The sequence below is a fragment of the Leptidea sinapis genome, chromosome 29, assembly GCF_905404315.1.
Source record: "Leptidea sinapis chromosome 29, ilLepSina1.1, whole genome shotgun sequence".
NCBI lineage: Eukaryota > Metazoa > Arthropoda > Insecta > Lepidoptera > Pieridae > Leptidea > Leptidea sinapis.
In genome coordinates this window covers 2458221-2483252 of record NC_066293.1, presented here as the reverse complement: position 1 = coordinate 2483252, position 25032 = coordinate 2458221, and the positions used below count along the sequence as shown (strand labels likewise).

Sequence of the window (25032 nt, the reverse complement as noted above, 5' to 3'; positions counted from 1 at the left end):
TACGCTATTGCTCATTGATTAAAATTGCATGAATAGCGATCGAGTCCCGACGCTTCACTCGTCAGTCGAGTCCGCTCGGCCTTGCTGTGCGGTTGTGTAACGCGGAGCATATGACTGATCACGTGAGTATGTCTGCGATCGTCGAGAGAAAGTAGGATGCTTGAAACTTCACTGAGATGACTACTGGTGATCTATTTGATTCTATGAGTTGATGTACAGCATTATGAAATGGTTCTTATCAGAGCTAATATTACGTTATATAAAATAAAATGTTCTTGTCAGAACGAATCTTTCGGCATACGCTTATTACAGTTATTATGCACGATTACTATTTCTACGATCTATAATGCTACGTTACAAGTTAGGTATTAGACATTTGTATTAATTGATATTATTGGTTGTAGGTACAGCTACAAATATATTATCCCACTGACGTTAGTAGATTAGCAATGCAAATCATTGAGCGAGACGAAAATATGATTGCTTGTGCCAGTGTAAAATGTTTATGTATGCATTATAATTATTGTTGGGTAACTAATGCTGTAAATGTATCGATACCGATCAAAATAACGACAGATATTAGAAATATCTTCATGATAAGTTTGCTCACTTAGTGACGTGAAGATATTTTAATCATATTGATTTAATATACTACTGATGCTAATAGGAGTCAAATGCGCATTTCTTTCATGTACAAGATTATAGAACGCAAGGCTGTGAAATTATTCGGGTATAGATTGGAAATTACTGAATCGAATCATCGCAGATCGACTGGATTATTTGGCTTTGTGTAGAATCGGAGACTCTGCATTTTCCGCAGCCTATATCATCAATATCATGGGGAGTGTTCAGATTAATATCGAATAATGCGAATTTTCAGCCGCATCAAGTTGATTTCTCACATCACTAGACACTTCTACCCACGCACAGCCACGTTGTGAACCCAAATCGATACGACAAGCCTCGAGCATACTCCCAACATCTCCAACGTCGAAAACGCATTTCTTTATCTTTAGCATGGCTGATATTCGTTTATTACATTCCATCAGGTAAGCTACTTGCCTGTTTGCCCCCACTCACATAAAAATATTTATATATATGTATATTTTGTAGTGCCATAAGTAACTAGCTTATTCCCTAATATACAGTGCTAGTAAATATACACTTAAGAAATAATACTGCCAAGAGAAAAATAGATGATAATCAGTAGGCGGCAAAAATTCACAGTAAAAAAACTCCAAAATACATAAAGAGAGAAGTTGAATAAGATGATTTTTTCCTTTAAATTTATGTATGCATTCAGTTATTTTTATGAAATTATGTATTTATAAGTTAATATTAATTGGAGACGATAATAGTATTTAGTTATATATTAATAAATTGTATTTCTATATAAAAAAAAAGTATATATATATCGATAGTGTCAATCCTTAGCAGCAAACATAAGGCGAATAATAGCACAAACTTTATTATTTGTTCATTATTCGTATTAATGAGATTTTATTCTATTCTATCTAGATTATTTTTCCTATCTATTAGTGTAAAGGTAAACTTTAGCAATAAAATTGTGAAATATTCCATTTTACAGTTAAATATTTGAAGTCGTACTTACGTGTGAAATATGTAATTCTGAAAATTTTCTTTCTTGAATGAGTTAAATCCAGGTACAGCACACGTAACCATTTCCTACACCTTCTACTAAATCTGCCACTACTACGGAGACTTACTAATAAAGCGAGATTTGTCAACAAACATCAGGCCGATAGCGTGTACGGAAATGGTCTCGTCTGTCTATCTCGCTCTAAGAAACTCTTACACTATATGCTGACTCATTCGCATTGCCAATCTAATTACTTCAGTATAATACATCTTTGGAAAGGATAGTAAAAAAATCAGCAGTAGGCATAGACTGGGGCTACAGATTTATATAGCAGCATAGACTAAGTGACTTTAATTTTTTTTAAAGGCTGTCAATTTTTTTCAAATAGCCTTATTCTTAAATATGAAGTTTCATATTTGCGATTTTTTTTAATTTTATCTAGGTGAAATACTTTGTACATATAACTGCAGTGTATTTTGGTTTCGCCTCGTGCGTACAAACTGCATCCAACTGTATTATTCTCAAAAACCATCCGTCCCTCTTGCAATTCAAACGTGTGTGAGAGTAACTATTGTAACTATTAGCAAATGTGTAACAGATCCACTTTTACTTTGCTCCTTACCTATGTCTATGGATTTGTCATAAAATGTTATAAATAAAACCACCAATCAATATATAATAACTATTTATGTAAGTATATAAACGGTACATCAATACGAAAAAATAATTCATTTACCTAACTCACAAGAGAAATTAATAATAATATGTACCTTAAAACAACATACAACCTCACACATAATTAAATTAATAAAAAAAAAAACCAATAAAATTCTCTTAAAAAATCTTGTAGTGACCATCCTGTACAATGATCTAATTTTATTCTAACTCTTAGTCTAATAACACTGCAATAAAAACTCTTTGCGCCCATTTAGACAATTCTTAGTCGATTAACTACTTAAAAAAAAAGTTACGTGAAAATCCATTTTATTTACAAATGCCGCCAAAATGTTTAGTGATGTACGCGCTACCGAGATTCTATCGATAAAATTTTGATTAAAATGTACTAAATAGACGCAAAGCCGCAGAACTATGGACAGGGCGAGCCCTTACGAACTTATTACTACCTCACCGGAAAATCTCGTTATATAACCTATTTTATACAATTTTCCATACACCCCGAAAAAACCAACTACTGATACTATCAAGAGTAAGTAAAAAAAATATTGCGTTTAACCAAAATATGGAAACAAGATTACATTCAATTCCTTTCGTATTTTTGGCTGCCATTTAACTAAACGATTTTATATTTTTTTTAAGCTTCAATAAATGCGACCTCGAACGCCAGAGGATTTGTAATTCATATTCAAATCGGTCGTGCGTTCGATACTTACATAGAGAAACGTTTAAAATATACATCCGAGATTTAATTTAATGTATATTTACATTAGTCGAATAAATATAAAACTGTCAGTGTGAATATTTTCGATATTATTAATAATAATAATAAAAAAAAAACAAAAAACATTGATTTTACATAAGCTTTGGTGTCACATGTTACGGCACACGGATTAATTATAATATATATACTTTGTTTTTTTTTTACTTATTATTTTATTTATGTTAGAAAGTTGTATTTGATTGCACAAATGTACCTTGAGAACCACATTCAGGTAGTGTTTCTATTTAAATATAATCATACATGTATTTAATATTGTTAGTTTAACATAGTTAATATCAGGAAACTATAAAACAATAATGCAGGTAACATAAATTGTTTTGTAGCCAGTAAAAAATTAATTCAAGTGTAAAAATATTATGCCTATTTTTTACACATAACTCCTGTTTACACAAACCAAATGAAAAATACAAATGGAAGTTTTCCAATAACTTACAATGAATCCGTACACAGTCCACACAACACCAAAGGAGCAATTCAATTCATCGAAATGGAACTTATAAATTAAATACAAATCTAGGAACATTATATCTTAAGACAAAAATAAACTAAATAATTTATATAAAAAATGGAAGATGTGTTTATTAATTACGATGACAAAGCATTATGAAGATTAATTGCATCAGTGTCGGAAAAAATGTGACTAACTCTGTTTGTAGTGGTTTGTATCTTTTCTTTTACAAAATATACAAAATAATGTAGATATACATATTCATATTATCTTAAAATACAAAATATTTTTGATTAACACGAGGCATTCCATTCACACCGCCATAATACAATGAAACAAAATTGGCTTAAGCCATAAAAATTGGAATTAATTTATTTCAAGGTAAGCTGGCAAGTAAAACCGTTGTCAATCCTAATCAACTCCCAAGTTCATAGCAAGATTTCTGTGTTACCAACCCGATTGTTGAGTAAGAAGTTTATTATTATATCTACACCCATGCTTTAAATCTCTATTAAAGATTCTGAAACAGTTAGCTTATTACCAACATTAAAACACCCAATGTCGTAATAACCATTACATCATCCAAACGAGTGTTGTAATGTTGTACTGAATTTCATAACAACACTCCATGGTTTTTTTTTTCAATCCCTTCATGCGCAAGTATATTGCTCGATGCGTAGTATCTGTATCAATTTAAAAAAAAGAACATTTTCGTTTACGCGCGTTCCGCACTACCAGAACGTGGCGCGCCGTAAAAAAAGTAGGTTATTCGAACCCCGCCATTTTTGTTGAAAAAATGAGCGATTCAAGTTTTGACAGCACACCGCCGAATATTTTAAATGCTGCAAAAGAACACAATATTCAAGTGAATTTTAATAATTGCACTATACAAAATGTAAATTACTACTAAAATAAATAATTTAACTAATACTTAGTTTATTTGTATATAAACAGTAATGGATGATATTAGGTTACTACTAGGACTGGCTGTTTTAATGTTAGCAGTAAGCTGTTTCAGAATATTTTAGAGGATTCATATTCTGGGTGTAGATAAAGTGTTGTATGCAACTATTGATAATTAGGTATTAAAACACTCGTGTGATAAACCCACATTCGTGTTTTAATACCCCTTATTACACAACAGTTGCATAAATAACTATGATAAACCTCTCTTACCGACATCTTTCTGGCATTGTTTATTTGAAAATTCTGTAATTATAAGAGCTATTTTTTGTTGGACAAATTGCCAAATTATACTATTAAAATTGATTTAGAGAAAATCACGATTTCTCATTTATGGGTCCAATACAAAATTTTTGTTTAAATTGCTAACATGATCCGCTACATTTTTTGCTATGAACTTAGCAAGTCTTACCATATTTAATATTTCCATTAAACAATTTGTACTGAAATTGAAAAATTGCCAGATAAATGGCAACAAATTTTAATCTTGCCATTAATTAAAAAAAAAACAATAGTATAGCGGTCTAACATAGTGACATAATATGATTTAATCACTGTTAATAAATAGATTCTGATATAATTAAAGAAAAAATACGATTATCATACTACGAAATCTTAAAAAAGTTATAAAATCTTCAAACCATTTAATTTATATTTGTAAGTAAAACATAAATAATTGATATAAAATTAACTCGTATGTTAAATTGTGATGTAAATTAGCAACAGTTGCAAAAACTACAGTTACCTTTATATCTGACGGATAAGAAGCGACAGATTAAACTTAATTACAATGCCATTAAAGGATAAACATTAGTCGGGCGTAGAACTAGCTCATGGCAAACTATTTACTGTCAGTTGTAATCATTACATATTCACGAGAAACTTTCATAATTTTTTTGCGTCCATTGAAAACATTGTTTTACTATGGAACAAGACATAATCAGATGGTGCAAATTGTATTTAAGTTTGTTGCTTATGTATGTTTACAGCTGCAGGGCTGTTCAAACAGCTCTTCGAAACACGATGCGGTAAAAACACGCAATATCGCGACGTCAAGGAATCAATCTGGTCACAAAGTAAATGTTATCCGCAATGTCTGCATTAGGCAGTGTGTTTAGTTTGGTCTGAAAGAGACTTGTCTTTTATTATGACACAATTATTGTAGTTTGAATGATAATCTCACACTTGGCGTCTAGTTCTACGTGTTCCAACCGTATTGTTTACCTTCAATTTATAAATGATAAACATACATTAGAATATGTGCTGTATGTACTTTTATCCTACCATTTTTATTAACCTAAAAAACGGAAATACTAAAGTTCGCAAAAACGTAAGTAGCAACTGGTTTATAACCAAACACGGTCGGTAACATAGTTCATTCGAAAAAAAAAACATACCTACCGTCATTCATAACACCAGCACAAGAGAATACCTATTAATAGTTATAAATATAAGTTGTGATAGAAATAATATCATAAATTATACAAATACATCCATAGTTAATAATATTATGTTAAAATTAAGTTAAGAATGCTATGTATTATCAAAAACATACATATATTCGAAATAAAATATTTACCGATAAGTAGATAAAGAAAATTGAACATCACTAATTTCTTTCGTATAAGGCCTAGTCCACACGTGGCATTTAAAAATATTAAGCGACCAACTGCCAGTTGTATACTACGCCTTAATTGTGTTCGAAATTCAATTGATGCGCGTCCTAAGGATAGTATAGTTACATAGTTCTTTTTCTCAGATATTCCTTCCTCCGTTGAAGTGTTGCCCGGAATAGGCTGTTGAAAGAAAGGTTAAAAAATGTTTCCCATTCCTAGTATCACTAAAAGAAAGACAGCTAAGCCAATGCTATGCAAATTACAATTTCAGACACGCTCAGTTGAAATTTGAAACAACTAGAAATACATATTGCAATCTCAAACTACAGTGCTTCCGGCGGTATACCTTTGCCAACTTACACTCTATTGAATTAAAAAAAATCAATTGACACTTTTACGCCATAAAAATACTGCACACAATAATTACATCACTAAAAATTGTATCGAAGCTCATGTGTCAAAACCTCTTTCGAGTCCAATAAACCGTAAGCTGTCAAAGTGTACCATAAACAAGAAACGGTGCGAGGGAAATAAAATAGAAATAAAAAAACGTACTCAGCGTCGAGCTGTCAATCAGGGCTGCCAACCGGACTCCCATTGCTGAGATCATTTGAATACTATTTACACTTGGAGTATAACCAAATAGAGACGTCTTTTCACGGGGAATGAAATAAGTTTACAAATAAAACTCTAAACTGATTAAAAAATGAAAGGAGCTTGCGTGACTCATAATCTATGATAACCGCCGCCCGTGCGGAAAACCAGACGAATCACAAGAGGCGAATGTTGTGTCGAAGTTCATTTCATAGTTTGGTGTGTCCCTGGTCCCTGCTTAGATCATTTAAACGTCTAGATAGAGTGTGACACCTGTGAAAACGCCGAGAAAAATAAGGTTGACAGTTAACTCCTATTTTGAGCAAAGCACGCACACTCACACAAAGTGACATACGTATCACGAGTGTAAGACGTAGATTATCATAACGCACACTAAAGTAATAAACCTGGCCTGTTTTCATCGGTTGTCTAGCAGCATAAGGCTCTATGTAGACATATAAATTATCTAACGGTCCCTGATAAGTACGCAACGCCAAACGCTCCCCCAGCAGCCAGCAGTCCCGTCTCTGGTCGGCTTAATACTCAAAGTATTTAGAGAATATTGTGTAATAATTCCGTTGCGTTGGCAGCACTGTGACAGCTCACTGCATAAAGTAGTCCGGGTGGTCGGGATCCTTCTCGAATCTTTTCGCCTCTTCTTGCATGCTCTCTTTGATTTTCAAAATGGCCGCCGACTCGGTCTGATCGTTCTGATCGCCCGCGGCACCACCGAAACCTTTCAATCAAAAATCAACGCCACCTATTTAAATTTATTACCTGATGCAATGGTGTTTGAGTTACATTGTAAACTACATATATCGTGCGAGTTGAATGCGGGGCCTGAGGTAAAGAGCGGGAGCATCTCCCCCCGCTGTGCCTTGCCTCGCGCGCCTGCAGTGTAGTGCTGTGCCGTCGGTGACAGTTGTCGTGTTAATTTTGAAGTTGCGATCCCGTGTTTTTTTTATTTTAATAATGACTGATGCGAGACCATCAGATTCCGTTCCGAAAGAAACGAGTTTTTATTTATCGCCATGCACGTGGAAGAAATTGCAAAACAAAAATTTAAGATTGAATTATTAAAAAAAAATGTCATCATTTTAACCTAGGGTAAAATGGTAAACTTGAAGCATTGTTTAAATTTATCGACACACTCATATCACACAGTGTCACAGCACTATCGCATTCCTGAACTCTGCATTCAACTCGCGCGTTAACTGTTAGTTAAAAATTTGTGCAGTTCGGTTAAGGTCGTGCAGTGGAAAGAATATCGGTATAACTTTGTATTTTAGATAAAACCATGTTAAGTCGAATACCTCTGCAAAATATATTATTCAGTAAATTACAGAGAAACATTTGTATATTTAGTAAACCTGGAAAGGTATTCACGACGACCAAGAAACTAAGGTTTATGACCGATATTTTTCCAACTTCGCGACCAACACATACATAATATAATTCATCATAAATAAGATATTATTAAGGTTTGTAATCTGTGGTATACTTGTCTCGCTTCGTGTCAATTTCCAAGTGCACGGAGGTTAAGTATACGCGATGGTTGGCGTAAATTTGATTAAATGTGATCACCTGTCATCAAGTGAGCCCTACATTAGTATGTTGGTGTCTTACAACAATCCAATAGTTATGTAAAATTATATCCATTACAATTATTTTTCACACATACAATCTTGCCTGTTTTCCAGAGGGCTTCCATTGGTTACCTGGTGGTAAGTCATCACCTCAGCCCAAACTCTCTTGTAACACTAGAGGATTCACAAGAGTGTAGCCTTGATTTGACCTACACGCTAGAATTACTCGTGTGAAGTGAAGGTAAATAACTTTTGACACGTTTTTGGATTCGCAGTAGTATTCGTATATGTACAGAAATTATAAACTTGGAATTTAAATTTCCTAGTACAGTCAGAAAAAAGAGGTTCGTTACATTTTAAAAAAGGAAATAATTTGGCATACAAAAGTCAATGGTCGATGCCAAATAAATAATAATTTAAGAAATTGACTCAGATACCTTAGATTTAATATCGGAACAAATTACAGTTAACACAAATGATTTATCGGATGGAAATGAGGTTGAAGATGAGTGCGAAAAGTCTGGAGTTAAAGAAATTCGGAACTTAAAATTATGTTTAATATTAATAATCAATATTTTAATATCGTTATCTATACCTATATATATAATGAAAATGGTCTTTGTTTGAGGCTCAATCTGATCGTATCGACATAAAACTACCACCATTCGATGCGAAATTTATCCTAGATGGTTTATGGCTATTTTTTTTATTGTATTGGTAATAAGATGAATAAAGTTTAATTTATTTCCTTTTAAAATTCGCCCAGCGAGCCGGCGGAAACGGCTAGTTAGATCCATATAAGTACCTGGCTATAAAAATTATAAAAGTATTGGTTTATTAATTTATTTGCCGTCTGTACACGTCTACACACACAAATGCAAAAACGTCTCGAAAGTAATTTACCTGTAAGCCTAGCTTGATCTTTTCCAACACATCCTCCTCCTTGCCAAATGACCAGAAACTCACAATTTGTTCAGTTACAAGAGACTCAACTATTGGAGAAACTATTCGAGTGAAATTTTAAGATGCGCGCGCATCACTGTAACACAAAAGTAACAGGGTGAAGTTGGTTCCTAAAATTTTCTGGCGTTTGCGTCACTCGTTTATATTTTTTTGGTTTCCTCGTCCATTATTAGGACAGGCAAATGGTTCAAGCCCATACAGCCGCATTCGTTATTTAATTGTCAAAGCCATCTGTGCAGGATTTTAAAAATATTATTCTTTCTAAAAAACGTAGAATAGCACGAGGAATTAATGATTTTAATAATTTTTGCTTCGTTAGGCTAAAGAAGTATAACTTCTTGCGTGCATATATAAGTACACACACACACTTTTTAGTCTAAAAATGTAACAGAACCTTAACATTGATATTACTATCAATGTTGATGTATACTACAGGTTTCTCGTTGAGATAAAAACATTATATATTTTTCCATTATTTTCTCATTAAAATAACTCATATTCTTAACTACAGTGGTCATTGTTATCGCGGTTCTTAGAAGCACAGTGAGGCAGTTGTGCTGATCTTTCCCTAGGCTTTTTAAAGGTGCCTTTAATCTAGTAAATATTTGATCAAATCCTGTCACCTAATGGCAAAATTAGTCAAATAAAATTTGTTAAATACTTACTTAAGTTGTAGTCCCCCATTCCGGAGCCCGAGTCCTCCCTGGGAGTGCCGGGTCCTCCGCCCCCAACGCCACCTGGCGACGACTTCATGCCGTCGACACCTCCTAATCCTATGCCAACCAAAACTGAATTTAATTCAAAATTAAAAATCGCTATTATATAATATTTAAAGTCACGTAGCTTGTACGGCGCGGCGTAGTAAATATCAGACCTTATACGTACAACCTGAGAGTTGAACAAAGCACTCGAACGGTTAGCTCAGTTGGTTAGAGCAACGGCAAGGAACGCCGGAGATCGTGGGTTCGAGTCCCCGCATCGTACATAAAATTTTGTTATTCAAATTTATTTGAGTTTAATTATTGTTTTTAGTTTTATATAAAATCTAGACCATATATAAAAGCATGCTGTGTTGACTTCCAGAAGGAGACACTCGGCCCATGTTACATGTTCACGTACATTTCTGTTTTTATACAATATTAAGCTATTGCATAGCTTCTATCGCGGGCCTTGAGCGTGGGGACCGAATCCAGAAATTCCGTAACGAAAATAACCTAAGACTTACTTACTAGATGTATATAGATATTTCGGAACACTTTTTACAGTTGACGTGGAACAGCGGTTATCACATATGCTCGTTGTGCAGAAGGTCCCAGGTTCGAGCCTGGTACATCTTGATTTTTTTTTTAATTTCTTTATTTTTATTATCACGTTTTTTTAATTTTTATTATTATGACAAGCATTTTTATTTAGTTTCACCTGTCCCGTTGTCTGTCTGTAATCAAATCTTGCAAGTTAAATTTTACTCAGTTCCCGTTTGCTTTTTTTTAAATTAATTTTATTAAAAAAAATACTGCATAAATAAAATAGATAAATAATTATAATTGCATAAGTTGATAAAAAATGCTATGCAATAGCTTCACCGCGGCAGTCCCCGAGTGCCACACGTCTTTTTTTTTTATTTTTTATTTATTTCGCACTTTTCATGTACAATTATAGAACTATAATTATATCCCGCTTTTTCACCCCACACAGGTCTATATTTTTAAAACGCTAGAACAATTATTTATTTATTTCTTATCAAGTGCCTCAATACAAAGTTTCATAGTGTTCTATCTTCGATAATGACGATCTTTCATACATATTTCCCCCCTATTTCAACCCGGCGAAGCCTTTCATTCGCGATAAAAGGTAGCCTATATTCCCAAACTTTTTTCTACATCTGTAATAACACAGCGTTACTACACGGGCACATTATCTCTGGACCTCGCTGGAACGCGAAGCTCCCTCCCGTTCCCCTTTCACCCCAGCGCTCGTCCTGTTGCGTCAGTACGGTTTGCACTTCCATTACCTTAAGTGCAGGTCGTGATATTTTCGTGCTATCACTGCTTTGTTTTTGAAGTTTTATAATATAACACACTATATCCATTTTATTACTTTAATAAATTAATCAAATAATAATAATTAAAAAAAAAATTATAAAGTGGTTATGGAATATCGGTCTTTTAAAGTCAATTATATCAATTAATATAATTTTTATGCTGTATCTGACTTTTTAAATTTGTGATTTTCATTTTAATAATCTTGTGTTTAGCTTTAAAAAAAAATTATTGAAGTAGGCGTTACTTTGCGGAAATCCATAATTATACAAATGACATCGAGACTGAGTCTCGTGCCAGATTTTGGCGAGACAACACGTCCTGAGGATTCCTCGTGTGGAGGCGAAACACGTGTCGAATTGTTTAAAGACAAATACTGGCGGAATTAACACTAAAGAAAACTCAAATCATTTGTATACATAATATGTATATTAGATGCAAATATAATGTAACAATGAAATATTATGTGCTGTAATATTAGAATTTTATTATTATATAATGACTTGGAGGATTACCTCCACGTCATTATATTTATTTATTTATTATAAATATAATATATAAATCTATTATTAATAACCTTTATAATATATAATATTTATTATTTATTATAAAGGGCATGCAAATAACTAATGTAATTTGCATGCCCTTTTTGGCTAATGTGTTGATTCGTATAGTTTTTTTTCTTAACTTGTATACTTACACATTATGCAAATACAGAATTATTATTATTATTATAATGTACAAAAGGCATAAAAGACATTTATTTTCTCAAAATTGATTCCTTTAGAATTCTTTTTGATGTCATTTCTAGTAACTACTACCGCTTCGGAAACAAGTGGCGCTCTGAGAGCGAAGAAGCGGCGCAAGAAACTCCCAGCATTCTTTTCTTGCGCTCTTTTCAATAAAAATATACAAGGTGTTTGAACAAATACAATATTAATCAATCAGAAATACAGTTTTGTTTTATTTTTAACCTAATAACTTTGATTACACATTTCCGATTTCTTTAAACTACATTAGTCCCGAATACTTACATAATATTTTTCTATTTATAGTACACCATCTGTTGGGTCAGCTAGTATGACATAAACATTTGAGGATTGTTTTGAGACATGTAATATTGATATGGAATATAGCTGTGGGTGTAACTATATCTCATGGTTTGTTTTATTATTAAAACTATTGTTAATAGAGCCTCTTACTGCTTGCTGACAACCGACGAAAACAGGCCACGTTGTGTTAGTTTGCGTGCATGGCTCAAAATAGAGGTTAACTGTAAACCACAACTTTTTTCCACGTTTCCACAGCTGTCACAGTCAATGCAGACGTAAAAAGGATCTTAGATTAATACCATCACCGCCAGACATTCAGTCGTCACTAACCTGAATTCGAAGAGTCCTGTGGGCTTGGCATTATGGGTGTGGGAGGTCCTGGGGGTCCATTGGAGCCGGGGGGCGCTCCGTACGCGCCCGGGGACCCCCCGCTGTAGTTAAGTGGGGCGGAGCCCCCCGCTGACCCACTCCCACCAGCCCAAGCCCCTCTTGGCCCCATACCCATTGGAGGCATACCTTGTGGACAAATGTTATTTGTAAATTAGAAGGTTTGATTCGAGAAGTACACACGCGTTTCGGTTCGATGTGTGTTTGACAATAGCTTAACTGAATTCAAATATTTTTATTCAAAATAGGATGTGACATCACTTATTGAAAGTCAAAAAACTACCACCCATTCCAAAATGAATGCCTCAGACCTGAGAAGAATTCAACAAACTCAGCGGGCTTTTTTTTTTCATCGAATAAATATGTTTACAAAGTAATATTGTACAATTAAACTTATTATTTAATAGACTGAGGGCGGTCACTTCATTCCCAATCTGTGGTATCATTAAGAAAGTCATTTATGTTATAGTAACCTTTACCACACAAACGTTTTTTAACAATTCTTTTGAATAACGTAATACTTTTGTTTTGAACATTTTCTGGGATCTTGTTGTAAAAGCATATACATCGCCCCACAAAAGACTTACTAACTCGACTTAGCCGAGTAGTAGGCATCATAAGTGTATGTCTGTTCCTGGTGTTAACATTATGGTTATGACAGTTTCTGGCAAATTCACTTATGTGGCTATATTGAGGTAATATATTGAGAAGCAACAGTCAAGATGTAAATTTCTTTGAATTTTGCTCTCAATGATTCTTTATGATTCTTCTGACCTAATGAATCAACGAACCAAGTAATGATAAATCTCGAATGTTCTCAAACAGTCTAGTTAGTAACAAGAAAAGAAGCATGTTTTTGTAAACAACTCTGTTTACAAAATCAAGAAAGAATAATAATATATTCAAATCGATCTTTTTACATATGCATTGTCATTAAATTACAAGAAGTTTATAGTTATTTATGCAACTGTTGTGTAATAAGGGGTATTAAAACACGAATGTGGGTTTATCACACGAGACGAAGCCGAGTATGATAATAGTATCACATGAGTGTTTTAATACCTAATTATCAACAGTTGCATACAAGACTTTATCTACACCCAGAATATGAATCCTCTAAAAGATTCTGAAACAGCTAACTGCTAACATTAAAACAGCCAGTCCTAGTAGTACTCGTTACCTAATATCATCCATTACTGATTATATACAAATAAACTAAGTATTAGTTAAATTATTTATTTTAGTAGTAATTTACATTTTGTATAGTGCAATTATTAAAATTCACTTGAATATTGTGTTCTTTTGCAGCGTTTAAAATATCCGGCGGTGTGTTGTCAAAACTTTAATCGCTCATTTTTTCAATAAAAATGGCGTAGTTTCGAATAATCTACTTTTTTTTACGGCGCGCCAAATTCTGGTAGTGTGGAACGCGCATAAACGAAAATGTTCTTTTTTTGAAATTCATACAGGTACCACGCATCGAGCAATAAGAATGTGGCTGTTTGTTGAAACTCTTTGCGCATTAAGGGATCGAAAAAAAAATCAAACGAGTGTTATGAAATTCAGTACAACATTACAACACTCGTTTGGATTATGTAATGGTTATTACGACATTGGGTGTTTTAATGTTGTTAATAAGTTAACTGTTTCAGAATCTTTAATAGAGGATTTAAAGCATGGGTGAAGATAAAATATTTTACAAGCTTATAATATGTCTGACTACATTGTGATCGTCAAGGAATCACCACACTAGTCGGGGATTGTATTTAACTTGGCAGTCTTCATTTGGCATGAAAACATGTTTTTGTAAACAACTATGTTAATGTCAAGGTTGCTTAACATCGGTAAGTACCTATCGAATTCTTTCACTCTAACGAATGATTATTTGGTGTGTCAGCATATCATACTTATGGGAATTTATCGACTTAACGGCGGTTCTCTGTACGAATGGTCGTACTAATGCAGTTGAATTCGGTCCAGTTTTGGTGGTTGTAATAGCATAAACACATGATCGGATTTGGTACGGCCGGACAGTCGGACGCGGTCCGGCAGTGGACCATACTCGATGGTAGGTATACTACAAATCGGGGCGTGGCGCCTACCATAGATAATACACCATATACTAGAGATAGATGTGCAACTCATGTTTTTATTTTGAAAAATCTGTGTACCCAGGCCAAGAGATGGCGCTGCGTTATTTTTACGCTCTTAGCGTATCGTCGCTAGATGGCGCTAATTATGTTTTTATTTTTTACTATTGTTGTAGACCGTACTGAATGCATATTGATGTTTGTTCTGTGTGGGTGGAAATTATTATTCGTTTATTGAGTTCAGCAGTCACCTCTAAATAAGGAGGGCCATTCAATGATTACAACATGATAGTCAAGTCTTTAATAAGTAAGTTAAGTGAGTTTTTTGCTATCACTAGCCCCAGCTCTTCATCTATCATGCATGTTAAATTATCGCCATCGTGGTGAAGTTGCAGCGTACCTAATAGAATAGGTGGCAGCACTTTCAATGCAAATTTATTTCATGTGCCAATGTAGGGAAGTTGCACTTCCCTGGCGCCCACCGTACGTCCGGATGTACCAAATCCGAATGTGTTTAGACTTAGGTCGTTTATACATCTAGATAGAGTATCTTGCTGTTAGACAACCGATAAAAATAGGGCAGATTTAATACTTAAGTGTGTGTGAAAAGCTATGTTTTACTTTGTAGAACACTTTGTGTTAGTGAGTGTGCATTGCTCGAAATAGAATCATTTAATTATTATTTTATTAAATTATTAATTTCATTATGTATGTATTGTAATTCAATTTAATTGTTATAACATAGAAATTTTACTATATTAAATAGTACTTATTTGCTTTTTACATAATAATGTTAATTGCGCCCATAATTGAGGTAGCACTCAACTTGTAGTTTTGTCTATATTTTTGTATGTATTAGTGTATACCTTATTGGTGCAATAAATAAATAAACTCTAAACCCTTCTTTTTTTCGACGTTTTCACAGCTTTCATGGTCTATCTAGACATATGTATGATCTAAGTGTTTAAGCTATAAGACAGTAGCGAGTCTTCCCCTTTTAATATAAATTAGAATATCGAATATTATAATTCCATTTTATCTTTTTATCTTTATCTTTACAACTAGTGGCAGCCGTATAATGTAGTTACAACGTGCAAGTCCTCACCTGCACCCTGAGGAGGGGGCCCACGCATGCCTGCCGCGTAGGCCCCGGGGCTCATGGGGCCCATGCCGGGTCGCGGCGGCGTCATGCGGGGCCCTCCCAGCATGCCTGCCGCTCCTCGCTCCATCGAGTTACCCATCATGCCTTGACCTGCGGACACATTTTACATTAAAACCACTCGTCGTGGCGTCGTAAGATGCGACTTAGGGCGTTTACCATTGGACAGGATGCCGGCTAGATTATGGGTACCACAACGGCGCCTTGTTGAAGCAGTAATGTGTAAGCATTATTGTGTTTCGGTCTGAAGGGCGCCATAGCTAGTGAAATTGACAAATGTGACTAAACATCTTATATCTCAAGGTGACGAGCACAATTATAATGCCTCTCAGAATTTTTGGGTTATTCAATAATCCTGTGCATTATAATGGGCAGGGCGTATCAATTACCATCAGCTGAACGTCCTGCTCGTTTCGTCTCTTATTTTCATAAAAAATATGGAAGAGGATCATTTTAAGTATTCCCCGTCGCGTTCAAGATTTACAATCAAATTCAGTTTATTCCTATTTTTGAATACGTCTTGAACATTGTGGAGAAGATTTAACTATCGAATGTATAAATTCTCTTTTTAACTATACCAATATTATAACGAGGAAAGATTTGATTATGAGTTTGCATTGATTCTAGATACTTTCAAAGAAAATACACAGACAAAATAAGTATAATACAAAATATATTCAATCAAATAGATATGCTTTGACATTCAAAACCAAGTCATTAGTGAACCGGATCGGCCCTTGTTCACTAGTTGGTCCTAAAAACAATTTTACACTGTTAATCACAACGAATGCCAGAACCGAATCGGCCCTTGTTCAGTAGAAGATTTGATGCTCATTTCCACGGACTAGTAAAAAAATAAGGACTCCGTGTTTCTTTACTTTCATAACAGTGTAGCACCAAAACAAGCCGATTAACGTGTAAATACATAGCCCCACGCACACACTTACACTCCTACAGGCCGATAGGCGGCCATTATGAGAAATGTCATCGTCTGTGACAGATCAGTTTGCGTCTCAATAAAATATTTTAAAAATGCCGTCGTGCTTGTGAAAAAGTGTAAAAACGATACTTCATAAGTACTTGTGGCCATATATGATTATTTAATGGAGAAAATTGTGTTACTAGTATCCCCCGTAGCCGCCCACACATTAGCATAACGGTGCTTCACTTGCTAATATCACGGCGCGGAGTCCTTCTTTTTTTACTCGTCCGTGGCTCATTTCATATATTTTTGGGGACCAACGACGAAACGATCAAACGTAAATCATACATATCAGCTAACGGTCGGTAAATATCGGTATGAAATTGAATAGCATCTGTTGCTGCAATTTAAAAATGAATTTATCTAACAAATTCGACGCGATTTCGTTCAATTTATATACTAAAAAAGATTAGGGTTTCGTCAAGTTTTTGGCAAACAAAACCTAAGCCAGTTCAATTTGCACTTTCACTTTAATGGCAAATTTACAAAGGCCTGTGTAAATTTGGCCGCGGGTGACGTAGGCTATATTATAATTTAAAAAAAGTTTTGGATCTCTACTAAAACTCCAATAATGTAACCGAATGTGTAAAAAAATACCTAATATATATTCTTTACATCGCGTGCGCTGCGAAAACTATTGTTTATATTATTATTATATTAATTTGTTTAAAAAGTGTGTCAATATTATTATTAAAAAAAAATTAACATACCTGGTGGTCCATTGAAATCATTGCCCATTCCCATTCTAACAGCTGACCGTGGTCCTCCTGAGTACCATGGACCGATGAATGGCTGCCCCGAACCCATTAGCTGTGGCTGTGGCCCGTGTGGTGACGGCTGAGAGCCAGGATGTGGAGCCGGCGGCGACGGCCTTAACGATGAGTTGGGGAAGAATCCTGGAGGCATGCCACCTCCGCCCATGCCTGGAAATAGATTTATACTTGATATAGTTTTTTTTGTAGCAGCTATTAATAATAATTAACGCAATGGTAAATGAGCTCACAATTCCATTGTAAACAAATATACCAAAGTAAAGTGGACATGGACAAATGAGTATATAGATCCCCACATGGGAAGTGATCACTACCACCCACACTCTTAATCAACACCAGGAAAACCACAGCAGCAATGTTTAGATAGGTGTACATCTTTGTAGGGTTCCAAATGCCAAAAAAGTCCGACTCACACTTGCCAGCTTTTTGAAGTTATACTTCTTTATGCGCGTTATGATAAAGTTATGAGAGTGAACTTTTAAGATGCGCGCGCATTACCGTAACACAAAACTAACAAGTTGAAGTTGGTTCCTAATTTAACTGATGTTTGCGACATTCGTTATATTTTTTGGTTTCTTCATCCATTATTAGGACAGGCAAAGGGTTCAAGCCTATACAGCCGTATTCGTTATTTAATAATTAATTGTTACAGTATTGTTACCCTAAAGAAGTATAACTTCTTGCGTGCATACACACACACACTTTTTTTTTATGGAACCAATATCAAATTGGCCTGCCAACACCATGAAAGGAATCTTTTTCAATTTGACCATTGCTATATTATGATCCTAAATAAGCTGGAAAAAAGTTGCAATCTTCTCCACTGAACATATTGAGGGTATGTATTTTTAATTATTTTGTCTGTGTACCTTACCTAGCAAGCAAGAAAGTACTAATTTAAACTATATTTAACTTGAATTCTACAAAGCAGGCTGCTGTCAATAAAATATAATGATGTCTTAGTTGGTGTTCTCAAAATTCTAAAAAGAATGTTTGATGATTCAGTTCTATTGATATTATATCTAATTCATTAAAATCTCTTAATAATGCAGCTGTGTTATTTAAATATGTTTCAATAGAATTCTTTCCAAAAAAAAATTAACAGAATTAGGAGTTATTTTGTCAAAATAAGTAGCTAGTGAAATTACTGGGCAAATGAGATTTAACATCTTATGTCTCAAGGTGACGACCACAATTGCAGTGCCACTCAGAATTTTTTCAAGAATCCTGTGCGGCACTGCATTGTAATGGGTACGGCTTATCAATTACCATCAGCTGAACATCCTGCTTGTCTCGTCCTTTAATTTCATAAAAAATAAGACAATTTTGGTTGATTTCTTACAAACAAAAACAATAAAAATTATATGAATGATAAAGGCAGAATTAATTAGCTTTGAACTTAAAATTAGATTGTAATACTTACGAAAGCAAAGCAGTAAAAATATTCATAGCAATTAATTAACAATATTTTTTTTTATAACTCCCTGTCTACTATATTTTTTGGGTACAAAAATACAATATATTTGGTCTAAACAAAAGTTTCTGGCCCTAGTTACAGCCCCTATCAAACCAAAACACAAACCAAAATACTTGCTCATAACTGCTTAACGGCAGGCTGTGGTTCCCACCTAGCCCACATCCTGTAGAGAAGGCCACCCACTGGTAAATTAATATAAAGAAAAAAAAAGCAATCCTTTTAATGTTTCTCTTCATCTATATATGTAAAAATGAATTGCTGTTCGTTAGTCTCGCTAAAACTCGAGCACGGCTGGACCGATTTGGCTAATTTTGGTCTTGAATTATTTGTGGAAGTACAGGGAAGGTTTAAAAGGTGAATAAATAGGAAAATTACTTTTTCCTTTGATGTGTCCATACATAATTTCTATGAGAGAATTTATTGACGCACGGTTTGACAGTTCTGCTGTGAATCAATTTCATTACGACAGCAGGGTGCATATTTTACGAAGTAATTTTTGATGTTATGATATATTATTGACAAATTCATATAAAAACATTATTTTATTTATTATATACAGAACAAAATCTGTCGGGTCAGCTAGTTGTTGATAGAACTCAACTTATGATTAAGGCTGTATGTTGTAAAAGCACAAAATTTGAAAACATGTGAAGGTATATCTACTATTGACAAAATTTAATCATAACCCTCCTTAATGTCATTTTCCTACAGTCATAATAAACAATTAGGTTGAAATTTGCTTGAACATATATTTCCTAAGTAACTGCTATCATTTTATTAGACACTAACAGTCTACCAATTGTCATAGAATATTTTTTGTGCATATATAAACCTGTTTTCATGATTTTAAAAGAATTATCAGCAGTGAGTCATGAACCAATTTTGTTGATGGTACATGAAAATGTACCTATGTCTACACCATGAACTGAATAGAAATATCTTCAATTTATTTTACAATATTACTGGAGTATTCATTTCAGGTCTGAAATCCAGAATTGTTGGAAAGGATACAGAGGCGAGCCACTAAGTTGCCTTGGGAACTGAGAAATCTTACATATGAACATAGACTTACAAAGCTAGGACTCAGCACCCTCAAAAGCAGATGATTACAGGTGATCTATTATTATGTCCTAATTTTTGATCCCAATGTTTAGACTGAGGGTACATGATAGGAAGCTGTAATATCAATTGGCATCATCAAATCCATTAGCCGGGTCTCCACAGAGCGCACTCGCTCGCGCGGCAGCCTCGACCTGCGGCTGGCGAAGCAGTCTCGGTAGTTTGCCTAGAAACACCGAAGCGAACCTCGCGAGCCAGGCCGAGCCATAATTCCTCGAGCATCCTAAAAGGACAGTTGTGTAATTTCTGCTGCGACTTTCATAGTAACTTTATCGTTTACGAAAAAGGAATATATAATTGAATCAGATGAATTGATGCTCTTGAGTGTTCATGATGATAAAACTTTTCGTAACAAACATCAACAAGTCTGTAGAATAGCCTCGCGAGCCGTAACGACCGTCCACATCGAACTCACAGCGCCCACTGAGGCATCTTTGAGTGCGTCCCGTTTACCGACAACAATTGGCTCAACCCCAAGGCACGCTCGGCCGACGAAACGTACGCTCAAACGACCTCGAGGCAAGTCTACACAGCCCGAACATTTGGCTCGCGAGGCTACCGAGCGAGCGTGTGCGCCCCGTGGAGACCCTGCTATTAAAACAGGTTCTGACCAACAGAGTTCTTCATATATGGAATAAATTGCCCAAGGATGTGGTTATGTCAAGATCTGTTAACCAGTTCAAGAATAGACTGCACAAACATTTGATAAATTCAAAGCACTTCTGCAAATAATATAGACACATCAGCAAAAGCTATGTCTATTATAAATAAATAAAATGCTTAGTCTATTATAAATAATAATAATATGTTGGCCTAATGGTTACTGATCCTGAAATACTAGCTTGGGTTCCTCTACAGACCCCTTTTCATTACATTGCCCAACTCAATTGTAGAATTTACTATAAATTTTTGCAGTCAATCTTTCTTCATCCATCTCAATACAAGACAAATGGGCTGACCTGAACTTTTGCAAAAATTTATAATTTTAGATTTAGATTTTTATTTGAGATTTTTGACATGACAAAACTGTTTTTTAAGTGTAATTTTAATTTAATTAAATTTTTTTATCTTTGTATGCTTATGTTAATTAGTAATTTAATTAGTATAATTGGGCTATGTCCATTCAAATGAAATAATAATAAATAAACGAGCAAGCTATCTCAATTGGGGGTGGCCAACCAATGGGCACGACCTTAACCAATATGAGGTCGCTCCAGGAAGTCTGCAAACACCCCAGGAATGTTCTTAACTTCTGGAAGGAGCTGGGCTGGTTGGAGTAACTGGCCATTACTGCAAGCAAAATGGACCCACGCTAGTGGTCTAATTGCGGAAACAGGAGCCCCTATACCATACCAAGCTATCTCAATATTAATTTACCAATAACTACCATCTCTTTTACTCTCCATCTTGCACTACCGTATATATATTCCAATTAATACCTTGTTTTCTACCAACCATAGGTACATACAGGCTGTACCAGATTAGTTGTTCAGAATCTAAAACTATAGTACCCAGAAGCATGGATATTGTTTTAATAATGCTGCTATGGAAAAGATACTAGTACCCCAACCAACAGCTGGTAGATTTTTAATTTTAATTACCTCTATCAAACGGATCTTCTAGCAGTATTATAAAAAATATAATGAAGAGATTTAGGCATTCCATAATTTATTATAATTTTAATTACCTCTATCAAACGGATCTTCTAGCAGTATTATAAAAAATATAATGAAGAGATTTAGGCATTCCATAATTTATTATAATATAAAAGTAATGATTTTTTAATAACCAACAAGCATATGGATCACCTTTTGTTAACTAATCACCACCACCAAGAGAGGAATGACAAGAGTGTTGCCTTTCAGAAAAGAGTAAATATGTTGTATCTTTGTGGAAACACTGTTCAAGGAAGCTCATTCCATACCTTGGTTGTATGAAGTGAGTGTTGGTTGGTGCTTGGTAAAAAAGGACTATAGGAAAAAGCACTTATTTACAATATTAGCAAAATAATATTGTATGTATGTGCACATTTCAGTATAAGTGTAAAGGCATAAATTAAATAGTAAGCATTGGTAAGAGAAAATTTGTCATTACTGAGTTTTGTTTTGGGAATATTTTAAATTGCTTATATTGCAGTGTTACTATGAGACAACTACGTGTATGACGTAAATGTTAAATTCAACCCATAAAAGTTAGAAAACAGAGTATTATTTACATATAAAGATAAGAAGTATTGTGGCCTAGAAAAATAATTTGGAGCAACTAAAACCGCAATAACTGTTGCGTATAAGATAAAAATAACTTTCATACCGTCATTGGGCGGCGCGGGGCCGGCATTGTGACCAATTCCATTTACACCATATCCAGAGTTTACGAATCCATAATCATGAAATGCTTTCGCTTCTGAAGAGTGCTCACATGTATCTCTCCTTTCTGGTGCAGCGCAGTATAAATCCCAAAACACACACCACCATGAATGTAGAAACCCAGGGGGCTCTCCAAGTGTTATGTTCTTCTCCCATCGGATCTCCGAAAGGAAAGTTTGTGCTGCTTTCTGCGCACCGACATGCAGCAGGTACTCATACACGTAGAGGGCTAATTTTTCGCGAGCCTGAGCGTCCGAGGGTACCGTAGAGCCTTTGCCCTTGGCATACATATCGACTGGAAGCCGACTTTTTAGTTGAAATTGTTTATTATTTACATTAACGCTTTATATCAATAAATTCCACTACACAAAATGTCATTGATCGATGGCGACATTTGGCGTCTCTGGCATAGACAAATATATTCTTCTTTTTTCGGTACAATCACAGATAACACAAAATTGAACAGAAGACGGTCCAATTTTCTTTTCACAATCTTAGTTTTATCAGTAAGTTGCTTTATTTTTATTTATTCATAATCATAAATCATATCATTATATAAAGGGCTTAATAAACTATTGTTTCCATCTAGAATTACATTCTCACTCTATTTACAACTATAGGTTACAACGTTTTAAAAGTAAAAACCACAAAATTAATTCTAAACCTTATCCTCTTTATAAAAAAGAGTTATTTTGCGCTTCTATTATTATTTATCCGTCGGGGCTCAGTTGCAAGCAACGAACGGCAGTTAGCTGCATAATATAAGCTGTATAAGCTGATATATACATTGCTATAAAATTCCGATGACCGCAATGCGACTAGGGAAGAGACAAGAAAGAAAGAAAATGTGTAAATAATCTTTCCATTGATACTGGGTAGTAATATTGGCTGGAGGCAGATGGCTAGGTTTTTAGTAAGGTTCCAACAAACAGCCTACAACAAATATCTGGAGGCAGTTTACTCGCTTTTTAACATCTGTGCAGATAGCAACGGGCAAACTAACTACTAAACTAATATAAACTTGCCAGGCGTAAATAATGCCCAAGAAATTTAAATTCCTAATTTATTTCATTCCTATCTGTTAGTGTTTAAGATTTTAAGAATAATTCTAAAATATTGTATTTTACAGCTAAATATTTGAACTTGCACCTACGTGTAAAAATATGTGTAATTCTGAAGATTTTCTTTCTTGCATGAGTGACATTCAGGTACAGCACACCAATAACCACGTCTTGTTAATATACTAACTACTACTACAACGGAGTCTTTCCACAAAAACGAGATTTGTTTGTCAGGCTGTTACAGGCTGATAGCGTGTACGAACATGGCGAGAACAATTCCGTCTGTCTATCTCGCTCTAAGAAACTCTTGAAACTTTTTCAATTGTATGAAAAATTAAATGAAAAATGAAAGATCGAATCAGTAATGAGGAAATACGTAGAAGAACCGAGGTAACTGACATAGCCCGAATGATGAAACTGAAGTGGTAGTGGGCAGGGTACATAGCTCAGCGAACAGGTGGCCTTTGCGACAGTAAGGTCCTCGAAAGTTGAACACGTACTAGAAGACGCAGTGCTTGTCATATATACCCCCCTAGGACTGATGATTTGATGGTCAAGATCACCGGGATAGGTTAGGTGAGGGCAGAGCAGGACCGATTGTCGTGGAGATCTACAGAGGAGGCCTTTGTAATAAGAGAGTGAAAGAGAAAACATAAAACGTAGTCTACTGCAATTCTAGAAAGAAGTGGCCAAATACTGATATAATATATCAAAGATAAACGATAAACAAAGGTTGAAGAAATAAATAGAGGAATTTTACAAAAAAAAAGGATTACATAGTCTGTATGTGAAGAGAATTATTCTTGAAGAGCAAATAAATACTGACAACGACAGCATGAGATTGGGTATTTGAATATCAGAGCCTAGCATTAACAGTTAGATATATTATGTTATATAACAAAATATATAGGACACAGTAAAAAATACTCGACATATTTAAATTTACAAAATAGTCACAATACCATAAAAAGTCTAATACCATAAAATATGAACAACAAGCGACTAAGCTATTTCACCTCAAAGGTTTTACTCAAAATCATACAAAATAAATTTAGGGCCAAAATAAAAATGAATATAGGAGGGGATCAATTCCAGTGGAACAAAAAAGTAAAAGTCCACAGGAGATGGCAATGTTGCATTGAGACAGATTATAGAGAAAACAAAAGATTCGATAAATTTTGATTATAAAATATAATTTGTAGATTTAGAAATTCATTCGATAGTATAAATAGGAAAAATACTAAGGGAAATAGGAATAGTAGAGTAAGACAGTGTTGTTGTATGTATGTTAATATAAT

General features: G+C 34.5%; 1 protein-coding gene across 2 annotated transcripts; it reads right to left on the bottom strand.

Moving 5' to 3' along the window:
* Positions 1–4446: 4446 nt before the first annotated feature.
* On the bottom strand, positions 4447–23067 carry LOC126973259 (single-stranded DNA-binding protein 3). Of its 2 annotated transcripts, none has more exons than XM_050820469.1 (6): positions 22618–23067; positions 17649–17861; positions 15903–16049; positions 12651–12836; positions 9895–10002; positions 4447–7416 (listed from the first exon to the last, which is right to left on the bottom strand). In XM_050820469.1, the coding sequence occupies exons 1-6, from the start codon at positions 22961–22963 to the stop codon at positions 7283–7285; spliced, it is 1134 nt and encodes a 377-aa protein (XP_050676426.1). In that variant the 5' UTR covers positions 22964–23067; the 3' UTR covers positions 4447–7282. The 2 variants fall into 2 exon arrangements, with proteins under 2 accessions (XP_050676426.1, XP_050676427.1); XM_050820470.1 differs by having other exon boundaries at positions 7298–7440.
* Between the last annotated feature and the right edge of the window lie 1965 nt (positions 23068–25032).